Source organism: Aureobasidium subglaciale (assembly GCF_000721755.1).
Source record: "Aureobasidium subglaciale EXF-2481 unplaced genomic scaffold scaffold_6, whole genome shotgun sequence".
Classification (NCBI taxonomy): Eukaryota; Fungi; Ascomycota; class Dothideomycetes; order Dothideales; family Saccotheciaceae; genus Aureobasidium; species Aureobasidium subglaciale.
The window spans coordinates 659,584-674,505 of record NW_013566989.1 but is presented as its reverse complement, the minus strand read 5'-3'; the positions used below and the strand labels follow the sequence as shown (position 1 = coordinate 674,505).

General features: G+C 52.1%; 6 protein-coding genes across 6 annotated transcripts; 2 read left to right on the top strand and 4 right to left on the bottom strand.

Moving 5' to 3' along the window:
- Window positions 1-190: 190 nt before the first annotated feature.
- On the bottom strand, window positions 191-1,011 carry AUEXF2481DRAFT_3689 (uncharacterized protein; the record flags this gene model as incomplete). Its single annotated transcript, XM_013489805.1, has 2 exons — window positions 191-606; window positions 666-1,011. The coding sequence occupies 2 exons, from the start codon at window positions 1,009-1,011 to the stop codon at window positions 191-193; spliced, it is 762 nt and encodes a 253-aa protein (XP_013345259.1).
- A 314-nt stretch (window positions 1,012-1,325) lies between these two features.
- Window positions 1,326-2,309, top strand: AUEXF2481DRAFT_28131 (uncharacterized protein; the record flags this gene model as incomplete). Its single annotated transcript, XM_013489888.1, has 1 exon — window positions 1,326-2,309. The coding sequence occupies one exon, from the start codon at window positions 1,326-1,328 to the stop codon at window positions 2,307-2,309; it is 984 nt and encodes a 327-aa protein (XP_013345342.1).
- A 244-nt stretch (window positions 2,310-2,553) lies between these two features.
- Window positions 2,554-9,568, bottom strand: AUEXF2481DRAFT_63817 (uncharacterized protein; the record flags this gene model as incomplete). Its single annotated transcript, XM_013490012.1, has 5 exons — window positions 2,554-3,245; window positions 3,299-3,877; window positions 3,905-6,412; window positions 6,465-7,365; window positions 7,856-9,568. 5 exons carry the CDS (start codon window positions 9,566-9,568, stop codon window positions 2,554-2,556), a joined length of 6,393 nt encoding a protein of 2,130 aa, XP_013345466.1.
- An 888-nt stretch (window positions 9,569-10,456) lies between these two features.
- Window positions 10,457-11,697, bottom strand: AUEXF2481DRAFT_46539 (uncharacterized protein; the record flags this gene model as incomplete). Its single annotated transcript, XM_013490003.1, has 2 exons — window positions 10,457-11,477; window positions 11,528-11,697. The coding sequence occupies 2 exons, from the start codon at window positions 11,695-11,697 to the stop codon at window positions 10,457-10,459; spliced, it is 1,191 nt and encodes a 396-aa protein (XP_013345457.1).
- A 237-nt stretch (window positions 11,698-11,934) lies between these two features.
- On the top strand, window positions 11,935-13,290 carry AUEXF2481DRAFT_625870 (uncharacterized protein). Its single transcript, XM_013490150.1, has one exon. The coding sequence runs from the start codon at window positions 12,173-12,175 to the stop codon at window positions 13,241-13,243; it is 1,071 nt and encodes a 356-aa protein (XP_013345604.1). The 5' UTR covers window positions 11,935-12,172; the 3' UTR covers window positions 13,244-13,290.
- Window positions 12,906-14,529, bottom strand: AUEXF2481DRAFT_38414 (uncharacterized protein). The gene is made up of 3 exons (XM_013489966.1): window positions 14,074-14,529; window positions 13,635-14,023; window positions 12,906-13,580 (listed from the first exon to the last, which is right to left on the bottom strand). The coding sequence occupies exons 1-3, from the start codon at window positions 14,217-14,219 to the stop codon at window positions 13,339-13,341; spliced, it is 777 nt and encodes a 258-aa protein (XP_013345420.1). The 5' UTR covers window positions 14,220-14,529; the 3' UTR covers window positions 12,906-13,338.
- Window positions 14,530-14,922: the final 393 nt, after the last annotated feature.

Here is a 14,922-nt window from a genome sequence, read left to right as displayed (position 1 = left end):
ATGCCGTGGGTCGAATGGATAGCAATGACTACCGCTATGGCCACAACAAGAATAGTAGGTCGTTACGGAAGATTGCAGCGAGGATAGATAGAAGAAGAAAAGCACATTTCTGGCGGTGGGGTATCGAAACGAACAGAAAAGCAAACAAACAAGGTCGTGACCAATACACATCAGACGAGAGAACAACAGATCAGACGAGCAACATCAGATGAAGTGCAGTGTCAACCGACTTCAGCCACTTTCCCCTCTCGTCAAGGTCTTGAGCAAGAGCATGCTGGCCCCGCTTCTTCTGAACCTCCTGAGCATCACTGATGGCAGAGCGCTTGCGAGATTGTATAGGCTCTAGATCGGCCTTGAGAGAGGCAACACGGCGTTTCTTGTCGGGCAGGGTGGATTGCAGGTCGGCGAGGTCACGATCGAGACGGGCGAGTTCGGAGTGCTTGTCGGACAGGAGAGATGTTGTAGAGTGGAGAGGCAGATTCAGCATGGGGAGGTCAGAGGGCGTGTCCTGGGCGGCTTTGAGGTTTGCGATGGTGGCATCGAGGTTCTGGATATCGTTCGGCAACGAGTGCAGCTGGGTGGTTTGAAGTTGGATCAATTCGTGGGCTGGCTCTGGTGTTAGCGACAGTCGACAGGTCAGAGTGTCAGAGTATTGGGAGAAGTACATTGTGCCAGCCGAGTGGCTAGTTGTTGCAGCTCGTGCACAGTCTGGTTTGTGTGATGTTTCTTTGCCTTGAGAGCGGCCTTTGCCTGGGCTAGATGGTCTTCCAAGCGAGCGTTTTCGGCAGCATCGACCAGGTCTGGAGGATGTGCGACGATGGCTTTGAGGAAGCGCTCCTTGGTGACTTGTTCGACGTATGAGAAGCGCAGTTTGGAGAAAAGGTCCTTGTAGTGCTCGAGCTCGGCGTCGAGGGCAGACCTGGTCAGTCGGTCGGCACTGTCATGGGCAGCAAGCAGCGGCTCGGCGAGACTGAGGATGGTGAGCGACGACTCGTCTTCTGTTGAAGGCATTGCGGCGTCTTGGTGCATGCTCGGCTATGGAATAAACAACTTGGACTTTTGTTGTTTACACGACGCTCCACTTCCCCACAAAGTCGAAAGAACGACGTCACGGGAATGCCCATTTCATTTCTCCCTGCAGCCTGCAGGTGCTCTTTCATACTTCAAGACGGACAAGGCCATCCAACAAACACGACCAAAGCCATGCCGGTCTCTGGAAACGCCGACTTCACCGACGACTATGTCACCGAACTGCTAAAGCGAGACGCAAAGGCCGTATCGTCTTCGCCAAGCCTATCGTCGCTGCTGAACAAAAGGTGCCTTCCATGAGCGCCATCACCTCTTCGTCAAGCTTCGCTCATGCCCTCGCTACCAGCTCGCGCTCGGCCAACCCTCCCAAACCAAATACGCGCTTCCTGAGAAACATCCTTCGCGATACCGACAACCACAATTCCGCCTTGCTCGCAAAGGAAGCCCAGGAATCTAAACTCCGTCTGGATAAGTTGCGCCACGCCCATCGTCCTGCCCAGCAACTCTACTCTGCCCGCGACCGCCACAATCCAAAAAGGCGGCGTCTCGATCCGATTGAGCACAAGTCGTCTCCCGAGAGGAACCTCTCCTCTCACCGCCGCCGCTCCCCTGAACCAAAAGCCTCAGCTTCTCGCTCCGCCCGTCGCGACACATCACCAGACCGCCGTCGCGACTCCCACCATCATCGTAGAGAACCTCGCTCGCCAGATCGAACACACCGCGAATCCGCCAGACGCCGACGTCACTCTAGCCATCGCTCGTCCTCACCGCGGAACCGTCACACATCCACCAGGCCATCCAGATTGTCTGACAACTCCCATCGTCGCAAGAGAAGCCGCTCGCCAATATCCGATGCATCAGACTCCGACCCTCTAGAAGCCATCATTGGTCCTGCACCTCCAACCAATTCGCGAATTCGCTCAAAAGGTCGTGGCGTGCAGAATAATGCCTCGACCATCGACAATCATTTCTCTTCCAATTATGATCCTTCAGCAGACTTGCAACCAGATCCGGACAACGAAGACAGCCTAGATTGGGACCAGGCCCTTGAAGCTCTCCGAGATCGCCAGAAATGGAAACAGCAAGGTGCCGAGAGACTGCGTGCCGCCGGTTTCAGTGAGAAGCATGTTGCCAAGTGGGAAAAGGGTGGAGAGAAGTCTGAAGAGGATGTTGTGTGGGCCAAAAAGGGCGAGGGTCGAGAATGGGATCGAGGCAAAGTCATCGACGAACATGGCCTTGTCGATGTCAAGCCAGAGTGGGGCAGGCTGAAAGATTCCTGACTTTACCTACCGTTTTACTACACTTGCCTGCATAGTCACTCCTATTATAGCTTCAACACTTTGTCACAAACGGCTGCTTTGTTCGTCTTCACCTGTCTTGTCTACTCTAATGTATCGTGTCTGATTTCATTGCTTTTGTCTTTCTATCATCGGCTTAGCAAATGCACACTTTGGCAAAGCCATCCAAAATTCCTCAGACTTGAGACAATCAGCCAAGCTTGCCCTTAAACCAAGAAATCAGGTCCTACTCGTCTTGGTGGACGCTCGAGGCTGGCCCGCTGAGATGCTCCTGATCTTCCGTGTCCATATTCTCGTCATCGTCAATCAATGGCGGAAGACTTTCATCGTCAAACGTGCCCTGCTGATCTCGTTCGTCGTCGTCTTCGTGCTCCGTATCCATGAATCGATCCTCCAGGTCGGAACCAATCTCGGGCCGATCCGAGGCCGTGTCGACGGGTGTGTTGACTGAAGTCGTGTTATCGTCTTCACCCAAGTTTTCGAATCCCCAAGAGGTTTCGTTGGCGAGCTGGGCGGCAGTCATGTTGTTGTTGCTGTTGTAGAGGTCGTCGTTCAAAGAGATGCCCTCGTCATCGTCGACATTACTCATCAATCTCACTTCCTGGCTCACTCCTCTGCCAGAGCCATCGACGTTGGCTCCCTGCTGAGGCGTCCCGGTGCTGGCGGCTCCTGCTCCGACTGCCCCAACGTTCAATGACCCAGGCAGGCGAAAGGAAGCTGAAGAGTGGTCGCCGAGACGCTGGCCTTCCCCCGATTCATCCTCTGTCTCCGAGGCTTCGTCGGGGTTGCGTGACTTGAGCACCAGCTCTTGCAAGTATGGGGGACCCAGAGGTGTCGGCGAACGACGGCGGTAGAAGAGCAAGTACGCCGCTGTCGATACAACGCCTTCCGCATTTTGTCGGCTGACGGAGGAGTCTACTCAAAACTTTAGCATCATGCAAACTCGACTTCCACCTGAGGGTTGGTCTTACCGTTGTAGTCATACCAGTTGCTGTCATAGAAGTTCTTGGCGTATGCCGTGTAATGGCCACCACCAAGACCGCCATAATGGTTGTCTACAGCAAACAAATCGTAGACGTACTCTTTCCCCTCCTCTTTGCAACCAATTCTCTTTGTCAAGTCGAGTCCTTCGATGGGGAAGTCAACGAGAACATCGACCTTGTCGCGGCGGAAGCGTTCGCCGCTGAAACGCTTGAGATGGACGACGAGGATATCGGGTACGGTCCAAAGTTCCAATGTCTTGCTGGCACGGCGTAATTCTTTGCATCTGCTGCAGTACCACGCGTTGTCCTCCGACAGGACTTCGGTCTTGCCGGTTTCCGTGAAGCAGTCATCAAGAGTGATGCCATTCTTTTTGCGCTGCATACGCTTGGTCCTTCGTACCTGAAGCTCGTTGTCGTCTACCACAGGTACGTCTTTCTCGTTAAATGTGAATTGACCATTGCCGTTGCTTCCCCCGAACAAAAATTCGAAGGCATCTTCATTCCACTCTATTACGATTCCCTCGCCAAGTCGGATGTAGAACTCGTCATCGTCTGTAGACTCGTCGACTGCTGTAAGACGGATTTTGTTAGAACGCGCTAAGTTTTTCTTGCCAAGAAGACGACTGGCTTTGCGCGAATACGTCTTGTTCGCCCTCTTGTTTTGGAACTTACGTCTGCGGGTGTCCTTGGCTGACAGCTGTTCGAGAGAAGCCATGCCTGATTCCTCGTCACTCTGTACATCACCAGAGAATGTGCTCTGGCCATTGACCTTGAATGACTCTATCATTGGGTCGGCGTCGCTGCTCGGTGAGCTCCTGCCCTGACCATCGTAACCAGAGTCCTTGCTTCTGCTGGAGGTGTTCGATGTTGATGAAGCAGTACTTCCTCTACGACGATCCACATTCCGTACACGATCCTGCATGGGTAGGCCATTACCAATGCTATTGGTACCTGTCATGAACATGTCTCCTGAAGATTGAACATACTTGAGCTCAAACATGTTTCTAAGCTCAGGGGAAATGAAGTCTCCAGACTGCAGGGCGTCTGATTGCTGCTTGGCGGGCGTCTGGCTCCCATCACGCATAGATACATCAACATCGGCATCTTGATCGGACCGAATGTCCTCGGATGCAACGTCACCGTCTTCCTTGCTTAGAACGTCTTCAGGAAGACGCTTTGTCGTCATGGGAGCGATAGAAGTGAGCACTCGCTTCAATATAGCATCATAGCTCTTGGCTTCTTCTCTCGTGACGACAACAAGAGTTGGGTTCAAAGCGAGATTTGACGAGCGCTTGTCTAGCTTAGAGTGAAAGACGGGGATCGCCATGGTCTCTGCCAAGGGCGAGTCCATTCCCGGTAGAGCATCGTCTGACGAATCATTGTAGAACGAACGATAGCTCGTTTGTTTCTTCGGCATGAATGCTGCGTTTGTCGGCACTTCAGCGAGTTCGTACATACAGAGAACATCATTGGGCGAAAAGTCGAGCTCAGAGAGGGTTTGACTGTCGAAGGCAATTTTGTAGAAGCGATGACTGAACATCTCAGCAAGGATGAGTCTTTCACGAGTCAGTCCACGCCCTATCTTGGTAACAAAAATGTCTTTCAGTGCCTTGATGGATATGTTCTTTTCAACGTCAATCTCGAAAGCGGAAGGATATCCAGTAACAGGCATAAACATAATCTTGCCTTGCCAAGTGTTCTCGATAGGCAGCTGTAGAGTCAGAAGGGAGTAAGGGTCAAAGGTCACACTAACTTTGTCGCAGTCAGGACACACCATGGTGTTCTTGTAGAATCCGTTGAAGAGATCCATAGCGATGGAGTCATTGCGAGCGTGATGGTTTGCTCTGTATGTGTCACCGAGCTGCCTGATGGCTGCCGGATCATGGACGGTCTTGTCGTCTGAATCAGGGTTTTCGATGTATGGCTTCTTCTGAATGCGGTTGAGATCTTCGTGCAGAGCATCGACTAGGAAACTCAGGAATTCTTGCGAGTCTTGTTGGCCATAACCTGAAAACATGGGCTGTGCCATGGAGAGGGCACCCTTGAATCCGTTTGGTCGAAAAGCAGAGGCGGTGGTGTCATTGTAGAGGCCGGCCAGGAGATTCGCATAGGCATTTGCGATCCTGCCGTTATAGCCGAGCGGGTTGTCGGCGTTGATTTCAGGCTTGTGCTTCTGATGAAGGAAATAGACAGCGAGCTCTTCGACTCTGCTTATGCATTGCAGAGCCGAGTTCATGTAGCACGTGTTACCAAGATTGACGAGACCAATAGCACCACGGGTTTTGCCATCTTTGCGAGTCCTTCCGCGAGTGACTTGTGCTGTAGGGGCAGGACTGGACTGTCTACTGGTATTTGTGGTTTGCGACAGCTGCGAGCTGGTCTTCTTCTGTTTTTTGGCCGTATCCGAAGCGAAGTCGGCCGCAGCTGCTCCACGTTGTTGCTCTTCAAGAACGAGAGTTTGTTCTGCGACAAACCCGAGTGTTTCGAGCGTCATCCTGCCGTTGTACTTCTCATTTGCGGTGTGATCCTGACCATCAGTAGGCTCAAAATTGGTTCCGTCTATCCACTTGGCAAAGGTTGCGGCGTCAATTACAAGCTTGGACGAGGTCGTGAGCGAAGGTGAGGAGGCTCGTGAGGTTGGAGGGCTTGGGATGCCTGGTTGAGCAAGGGTTGGCATGTCACCAGAAACCTTCGTGGGATCCAGCTGTCTGAAGATCTTGACCTTGCGTTGCATAGGAATACCCGCAGCTTCCTTCGCGTGGGCGAGGAAAGTTTGAAAGCGCTCGGTGCGTGAAGCGACCAGTGAAGCAGCGGCAATATCGGCCTGGGCAGGTTGAGAATGAGCTGGCACCTTGCGTATGGTGAAAATAGGGGGACTCAGTTCGTACACGATGTGTGACGAGGTTGAACCCTCTGGTGCAGAGTTGTGTGCAAGGCGTACAATCGGTTTGTGTCCTTCTGTAATGCCATACCATGTGACGACCTGGTTCCATGCTTCTTCGGTGAAGATCTCGTAGTCGGCAGCTCTTTCCACACTGGCGAGGAGTGGTATGAAGGCAAGATCGGGCTTGCCCACAAACGCGAGAGGGTTGTCGAAAGCACCTGTTGGGTCGACTTTAGCCGTAGTCTTGGATTGCTGCAGCAGGGTACTTACCCGGAGCCACGAGAGAAGAGTTGTCAATCTTGCCAACCTCTCCTTCCAACATGTCGGAGTCAAAGTTTTTCTGGTTTGCGTCTGCCGTCTTGGCCACAACGCGGTTGAACCACTTGGAAGCTACGATGAAGCCTGTGGAACCATCCTCCACAGGCGTGTTAAGTAAAGATTGAATGTGTGCGACCTGCTCTTCCACACTTGGTATAGTCGATGCGAGGGCATCCTCTTGGTGGGCATCGTACGGCGGAGGGTCATCTGTTGGCACGTTTGGCTGGGCACTGTCGTGCTGAGAAGACTCAATGCCTTCCATTGTAGCGGCAGAACGTTTTGCAGGCGAGGCAGGCCGTTGGGGCGGATTGGGAGAGTCCATGTCCCTGTGACCATTGGGGTGGGACATGTCTTCGGTCAGGTTCAGCTGGGCGTAGGCGTCGCTCGGTGAACTACCTCGCGAGTCGACGTGTAAATGGGGAGGGATGTAGCGTGGCGGTGACGAAGGAGTGTGAGCTGCTGTATTGCTGGAAGGCGAAGGGGACGACGAAGAGTGCGGCGATGATGGTTGGCGGTCAGGGTCATGCGCAGAGTGATGGTATGCGTGTCTCGGACTGTCTGCGGCAGAGTGGGCGACTTTCTGCTTCTTTGAGGACGCCGTCTTGACGATGGGTGAGCCGCCGCTGAAGGGCAGCTCGGTGGATATAAAGAGAGGGACTGTAATGCAGCGACAAGACGCTCCGCGAGAATTGCTACCTGGTCTAGGTTGTTTTGCGGTGATTGAATTGCGGAATTTCAAGCGGCTTCGCTCCTGACGTAGGATTTTTGGATCTGCAACTTCCTGGGGTGTGGCTTGACGAGTGCCACAATCTTTGTTACAACCTCTCCGTGTGCTGAACACTGTCACATCTGTCTGTAGCTGTCGACCAATACTCTTTCAAGACTGGAGCTATGTCATTAAGACACGTTGTCTCATGGATTCTTCGAACGGATTCTGTCAATTCAGGAAACAACTGTGCCTTTCTACAGCTTGTCGTTGTTCTGCAACCAGCAATAAGTGAATCGAAGTGACAAACCATGGCAAACGGGAAGGGATTGTTGATTGTTCCTCGACTTTGTGCCAGGCTACCCTCACGTAGTCGTCTGTTCGCAGAGCCAGACAGCCGTTTCACATCAAGAGAAGCTGAAGAACTCACTAGAAGTATTCTACTCCGCTCTTATTCATGACACCAAGACTTCAGACTACATGTCGTATCAAGGCATTAATCGTCCATTAGTAAAATTTGCTTCTGTCTAAAGATGTGCACTCATTCTTGGAGCGCGCGACTGTCCGTTGCTGCAGCTGCTTGGGCGGAGCTGCTCTCTCCTCCTTGTTACAACTACCACACGTATCGTGCTCAGACCTTGTTGCTGGGGTGTAGCCACGAGAAAGCAGACCCTCCGCCTGCCGGATTGCTCCTTGTTTTACTCGTCGCCATTTCAGCTTGATCGTCTCCCATTCCTGCGCGACCCAACGACTTTTCTCCTCCCGCACCAGCGTCTGGGCCCCTTTTCCTCCCTTCATCAAAGTAGCGTGATCTTCCATCTCCGGCTGGAGAAGATGCCACTGAGCCACTTGACAACCTACGGCTGATGGTTCTCGTGGGTCTGAGCACCTTGATACCAGCATCTCGCCGTTGATAGCCACTATCTTTGATTTTGGACGCTGCGCCGCCCGCATCTGCACCAGTGTTCTGACTAGACGTCTCTCGGCGCCAATTGCTCCAGATAGATGGTGAGGACGCAGGTGGGTCAGGAGTCTGGGTTTGTACAGAAATTGCAGAGTCCTTGTTCTCCAATCGAACCAGTTTCGAGCCAAATGGTTGCTGCTTGCTACGGCCAGCACTCTCATCAAGCAAGAGTTGTTCAACTGGCCTCTGGACGCTCTCATCCGTTGGCATCGGCGCACTTTCAGTCACGTATGTCATCTCATTAGAAGGACTACTTGGATTTGTCTGTCCTAGTCCGTTGAGCTGCGCGTGTTCTTCTTGCGTCATAACCTGGCGTGTCGATGCCTGTGATGATGATGATATGGAAAGAGAATTGAATGTTGCCTCGTTTTCTGGACGAACTAGAGGAATCGATAGCTTGCATTGGTCGTCGTCAAAAATGGTCATGCTGTTGGATGAAAGCAGTATGTCGGCGTTATGAGAACGGAGCACGTCGCTGCCAATGACCACTTGGATCGCTCTAGACTGGATATCGTCTTGTGCGAGATCGACTATGTTGAAATCAATCGTGACTGATGGAACCTGCGGCGCAGGACTACTTGATCTCGTCAGATTCGGATGAGGAATGGCCTCGGCGAAGTAGACAGCAAGGGAGAGTAGTTTGCCACCAGCGGCTTTACCAACTATGCAGTCCTCCAGTCCCAATTGTCGCACTAAACGCTCGTCTATCTGTGATTTGTACGAGGCAGTAGAGACGGCAGCATATAGCAATGCATCGTGCTTGAAGTTCGTGTTTAGCCAGCAACGCACGATCGCTGGGACGGGGCCCAAAATCATGACACCAGGAGCGATCGCTGGGGTATCTAGAGGGGAGGCGTAACCTGTATCTAGATTGATGCTACTGGCGCGGCCCGACGCAGCAGATCTGACCGAGTGTACGGAACTGGCTCGGCCATCCGACTTGTGTGACGAGGTGCGTTCTGTCATCCCGAGTCCACCCAGGCTGCTTGCACTACGAGGGAGAAAGTCGATAGATGACCGCGAGGCATGAGCCCAATGGCCCTGATTGGCAGATTCATCGAATCGTACGCTGTTTGCGCGGGAAGTTGCACCCATGCGCCGAGGCTCCTCATCCGGGTCCAGATGTAAACCGCCGATCAGATTGACGGGCTCATCGTCGAAATCTTTGAGATGGATGGGGGCATGTTGAGGAGTACCACTCAGGACACTGGGAAACGGCGAGGTAGCTCCCCAGACCGACTTCATCCTGGCGTCGTCGTCCTGGCGGCGTTCAAGACGGAGCAGACGATCTGTATGGTCGGCCTGGACTTGCTGCAAGCGCAGCAAGTCGTTGCACAGACGCCAGGGATCGTTGTGCGGAACAAAGGCCACGCTCTGCGGATCCATCTACTCTCAGCCCCTCCACTCGCCACTGAGCCCGAGCTCTTGCTTGCGTCTCTGCGCACCGTGGCCCTGCCAACTCTTTGCTTTGCTTTGCTGCTTTTGCTTCTTTCTATCGTCCTGGGCGTCGAATGAGCTTGAAAGGTCAGACAAACAATCAGGCAGTCGAAGGTTCGTCTAGGGGTCTCCTGGTGACGGCTCTCCTAGATGGATGCGATGCTTGCTTGGGCCGATGAAGAGCAAATGAGGATGGTGGAGCCAGGCAGACAATGAGAGCGGCAAGAAGAGATTCGTCACAGGATGCGAGTATTGAAGGTGAGTCCTTGAAGCGATCGATTCGCAGTTCCTAGAGGGTATTATATTTGTGGGTTGTGACCAAAAGTTGGGTGGTTGTTACAGTACAACATTAAGCATGTGTCGGTCATGCTCGTTCCCGATGCTTTGACTTCTCCGCAAATCCCATGGACCATGGCCAATAGACACCAACTTGGCATGAACTCTACCACTTTCAATCGGCTAGGTCCACATGGTTCATACCTTCCCTTCGTCTGTCATCGGATCTCGGTGTCCTTGATCTGTCACAAAAAAGTAGTGCTGCGATGGACTCGACACTGCTTGAACTGCTCTGATTTGAACGTTCAGCCACCCATCCCAGATGCCTTTGATAAGCGTAATCAAGGATTGCACTATGAAGACCAGCCAGATTCCGTCCGACAAAAACTGCACGCTCATAGGCTCAATGATGTGCAACGTGATTATATTCTCCGCTTCAGCATAGCGCCGCCCGGCGGTAAGTGGGTATCTTATGAATGTCTGTGTCCGTGAACGAAACGCCTGTCCCAATCAATCCTTCTCCCCATTCATCATATCATCATGGCTCCTACGGGAGCCCGTCTAACGTGGTACACCGTTCGTCTGTGTTGCCATTGGTCGTGTTGCCTCGGCCTCACGTCTCTTCCATGATGCGTTGATCATCTTTGCGTTGTCCAGAAGATCCTGTTCACTCACGGCGTCTTCAATACTCTCCAGGACACTTTCAACCGTCGAGATATGGTTGGCTTCTGTCTTGTCGTCCCTAAAACGAGGCTCGCCATTCGGCTCTTTCTTGTAACGCCATCGACCATGCTCATCTTTGTGGCACTCGATTATTCGCCCGTCCAGAATCTGCTGCATGCCCTTCATGCTCTCCCATTCACTCTCCGTCACGTGGAGTTTTGCGTAGAACTCGCTCCTGTCAGAACCATGAAAGACCAGCAAATCCATAGACGGGCAAGCGTCGTAGTCCAGAAATGTTTGGCCGTCTTCTGTGACCGAAGGAAAATCGCCCAAGTGTAGGCGGAAGTCGATGGTGTTTTCATGAGGCGGCTTCCATTTGATGATTTTCTGATCCGTGCCAGGTGTGTAAGGCGAAGTGCGACAGGTAAAGATGAGTCCGTCACTACCGTGCGGCAATTTTGGCAAGACGTCCTTGAGCATCATCATAACACCATAGGCCTTTTCCATCTTCTTGGCCACGATGACAAAAGGCTGCAACTCCTTCTCCTCGGGGTATCGAGCGAGAAGCTTGTGGTAAGGCTTTAGCACGGATTCGACAAAATAACCCAGTCGCTTGTCGAGTGTGCGCTGCAAGAGAGACTTGCCGTCAACGGCGAGACAGTCAAAGACCATGAAAGTCTTTTGCTCTCCACCTCCAGGTAGTTTGTCCAGAACAAGCTCGCCGTCGAGAAGGGTTTCGGTGTGGTAACTCGCTTCGGGAGCATCGGGTAAGGGGAAATGAAAGTGTTCGTTGTCGATGTTGTAGTAGTCGTTCTTGCGATCGATAAGCATATGGGCTTCTTGCTGAGTAGAGCCATCCGAGAAGGTGGTGAGGTAAAGGAGGCAGCGAATGCCGTCGGTCTTTTCGCAAAGCCAGTAACTAGACAAGAGTCAGTACGCAGTCGGCACACAAGTCGGGAGCGAGCATACTCTGTGTCTTGCAAGTCACGGAAATGGCGGCGCGAAAAGCTCACAGGCTGCGCGCCTGGGAACGAGAGCGAACGGCGCTCAATCAGATCGGCCACTCGCTGCTTGAAGAACTGGGCATCGTGTCGCGGAATCAAGTCAGCCACGTCGGACAGCTGCAATAGAGAACCCATTGCTGCCAGGAGCTCGCGCCTAACTTGAGCAATGCTGTGGTAAGAAGCTCCAACTCGCGAGCACCAAAGGCCGGCCCGGACAGCGTCAATGCGCGTGCCAAGCCGTCACCCTGTCGCTTTACTCAATGACACGCGCCTCGCCTATTGTTGACAGCGCTAGGTAAGTAACTCTTCAATCTACCAGTCGCTCTGTCACATCTTTTGCACCTTTCAATGAGACGACACACAATTCCACATGCTTGTCTGGCCGCGGCGTGTCTTCCTGTCTTTCACCTTCACCCACTTCTGAAGCGATGAGATACGTTGTAAGTTTCGCAGCGATATACCGATACCAGCATCCGGAGGAAGATCCCGCGACCCCTCGGAACATCATTTACCCAGAGATGCTCTAGAGACATGATTGCAACCTTTGTTCACCTCGACACTTTCTGACGACACATCACACATACAATCTCCTAGGCTTCTCTCGGCCAGAATGTCATCTCTCGCCGTATTGGACGACTATGCTGGCATAGCGCCCAAGTACTTCAAGCACATCCACAATCTCAAAGTTGACAGCTTCCCCGACACTATCCCACCTACCAATGCAGACAACATCAAAGCTCTGGCTGCTCGTCTCGCAGAGTATCCTATCATCAGCTCCATGCGCGAACGCACTCCGTTCAACAAAGAACTCCTCGCTGCACTGCCCAATCTCAAGCTTCTGATCACTACTGCCAAACGTAACCGTAGCATTGATATGGCTGCCGCACGAGAGCTTGGTATCGTAGTTGCTACTGCTCCCGGCACTCGCAACATCACTCATCCAGAGCTTCCTCCACTAGTGGCCCCCTCACCCGAGTATGATGCAACTACCCAGCATTGCTTTGCCCTCATCCTTGCTCTTGCTTCGCGTATACCGATGGAAGACGCTGCACTACGCTCTGGGGGTCCTTTCCAGACCGGTCTTGGCTTTACTCTGTCCAACAAATCATTCGGAGCTATTGGTCTTGGTAGATTAGGTACTAATGCTGCTCGGACAGCAATTCTGGGTTTTGGAATGACTGTCGTATCTTGGAGTGCGAATCTGACACAAGAGAAAGCCGATGATGCAGCTCAGAATGCAGGTCTACCTAAAGGGTCAATCAAAGCCGTGAGCAAGGAAGAATTACTCAAGACGGCAGATGTCGTCAGTATGCACTATGTGCTTTCGGATCGTAGCAGGGGAACGATTGGCGCAGCCGAGATTGCTATGATGAAAAAGAACGCGATATTGGTCAACACTTCTCGTGGCCTCCTGATCAACGAGAAAGCTCTGCTTGATGCACTCAATCGAGGTGCCATCAGAGGTGCAGCTCTAGACGTGTTCGATGTTGAGCCTCTTCCCCTGGAAAGTCTATGGCGTACCACTGCTTGGGGACAAGATGGCCGATCCCTTGTTGTTCTCTCGCCACACATGGGTTACGTCAACGATGAGACAATGCAGAAGTTTTATGCGGAGCAGGCGGATACTGTACAGCGCTATCTGACAGAAGGCATCGAAGCGGTGCCAGATGTTCTGAATTGAATAGAAAAGACATCAAGCAAAAGTCCACAGGCGCTCTAGGACTCCTATACAGGTCCTCTCCAAATGAAACTGTATCCAACCTTAGTTCTGTGCGTTCACATGACTTGACCTCCTTTCCTGTCAACGCGGCTCTGCTCTTGAGTCTGCTCCTGCACAAGTTCAGGTTCACCGTGAGTTTCTCCGACATCTCCACCTCTTCTCAGATCGGTATCTGCTTCGTCTTCTTCGTATTCTAGAACGAGCGCGTTTCTCTTCGCATCAACCCTTTTACGCCATGGGCGATACAGAATGGCGCTCAGGACACCAAAAACAACAAAGCTTCCACAGATAGCACCGCCTAGACTGAGATCAGTATACGTTTGAGAATCGAGTGAGAGCAAAATCGACTCACCAATGATGTCGTAGTTATCGCTAGCAACCTCAACGCCATCCCAGAACCCACCCTTTAGATCGGCAGCTCCCTGCAGCATGCCGAGGAATTGGATGACACCTATGACCACAGCGACAAGGACGGTGACGCCAGTGAGGACAGCTTGATAATACAATACTGCAATGGTGTCCTTGGCCAGACGTGTTGAGGTGTACAAAGCCATCATCAGAGCTCCATCGGTTGTGTCCAGCAAGCACATACCTGCGGTAAACAGCACAGGGAACAAAAGGATGAGCCAGAATGAAGTTCCTTGGCTAGCAGAGATTGCACTGATTCCTAGCAGAGCAATCTCTGATGACGTATCGAAACCCAATCCAAAGAGTACACCAAGAGGGTACATCTTCCACGGACTGTGAGGTATGTCAGCTTTGGCCTGTCGTGATCCTAATTGATGACCCACCGGTCGATGAGCTTAAACATCCTTTTCAGGATATGAAAAAGACATCCTCCGCCCTCGATCTGAAACTCGGGCTCAGGCGAATTGGCGGGAGAGTTGATGATCTTCCGGAGTTGTTTGATGAGTTTGTACAGAATGAACACGTTCATGATACCAAGCACAATCAAGAAAGTGGCGGAGACGCAACTTCCAATGATACCGCCAACTCTGGAGAAGGCTCCGAATTTTGATGACACAGCGGCAGCGGTCGAGGCCACCACGATGGAGGTTATGACAACGATGCTAGCGATCAATCAGTATGCGTGATGCTGGAACAATGGATATTACCATCTACGTGCGTTGAATGTCCCAAGGAGAAGAACGTGCCGACTGTTACGGGACGCTGTCCTGTGGCTATGAGACGTCTGGTCATAAGATCAATGGCCTATTTAGATTAGTAGTGCATCAATTGTGAAATTTCTAGTTGCTCGCTACCGATATGTGGTCGGCATCTAATGCATGCCTTAACCCCAGAGAATACGCAAGCACAGCTGTAGATATCAGGGATCTGGTTGACAGTCAACTAAGTGTTCTCTTATCCTAGAATCAGAGCTCTTACGTGTGGTAGCTCTATCTCAAGTCAGGCATGCGTCGATGAATCAAATTGGACCAAGGGCGACTTACAAGAACAATTCCAACCACTATCCACACCAATATATTTATGACGACCAGCAATGAGATTATTGCAATAGAAGGAAAAGGCAAACGGTTGAGTACCGGAATCTTTGTATGAACATGCTTGCCTTTTGCCCTTAGTCGGAGATAAATGGCGTTTTCGCTACGGTTGTCGTCTGAACCGATCATCAGTGGCTC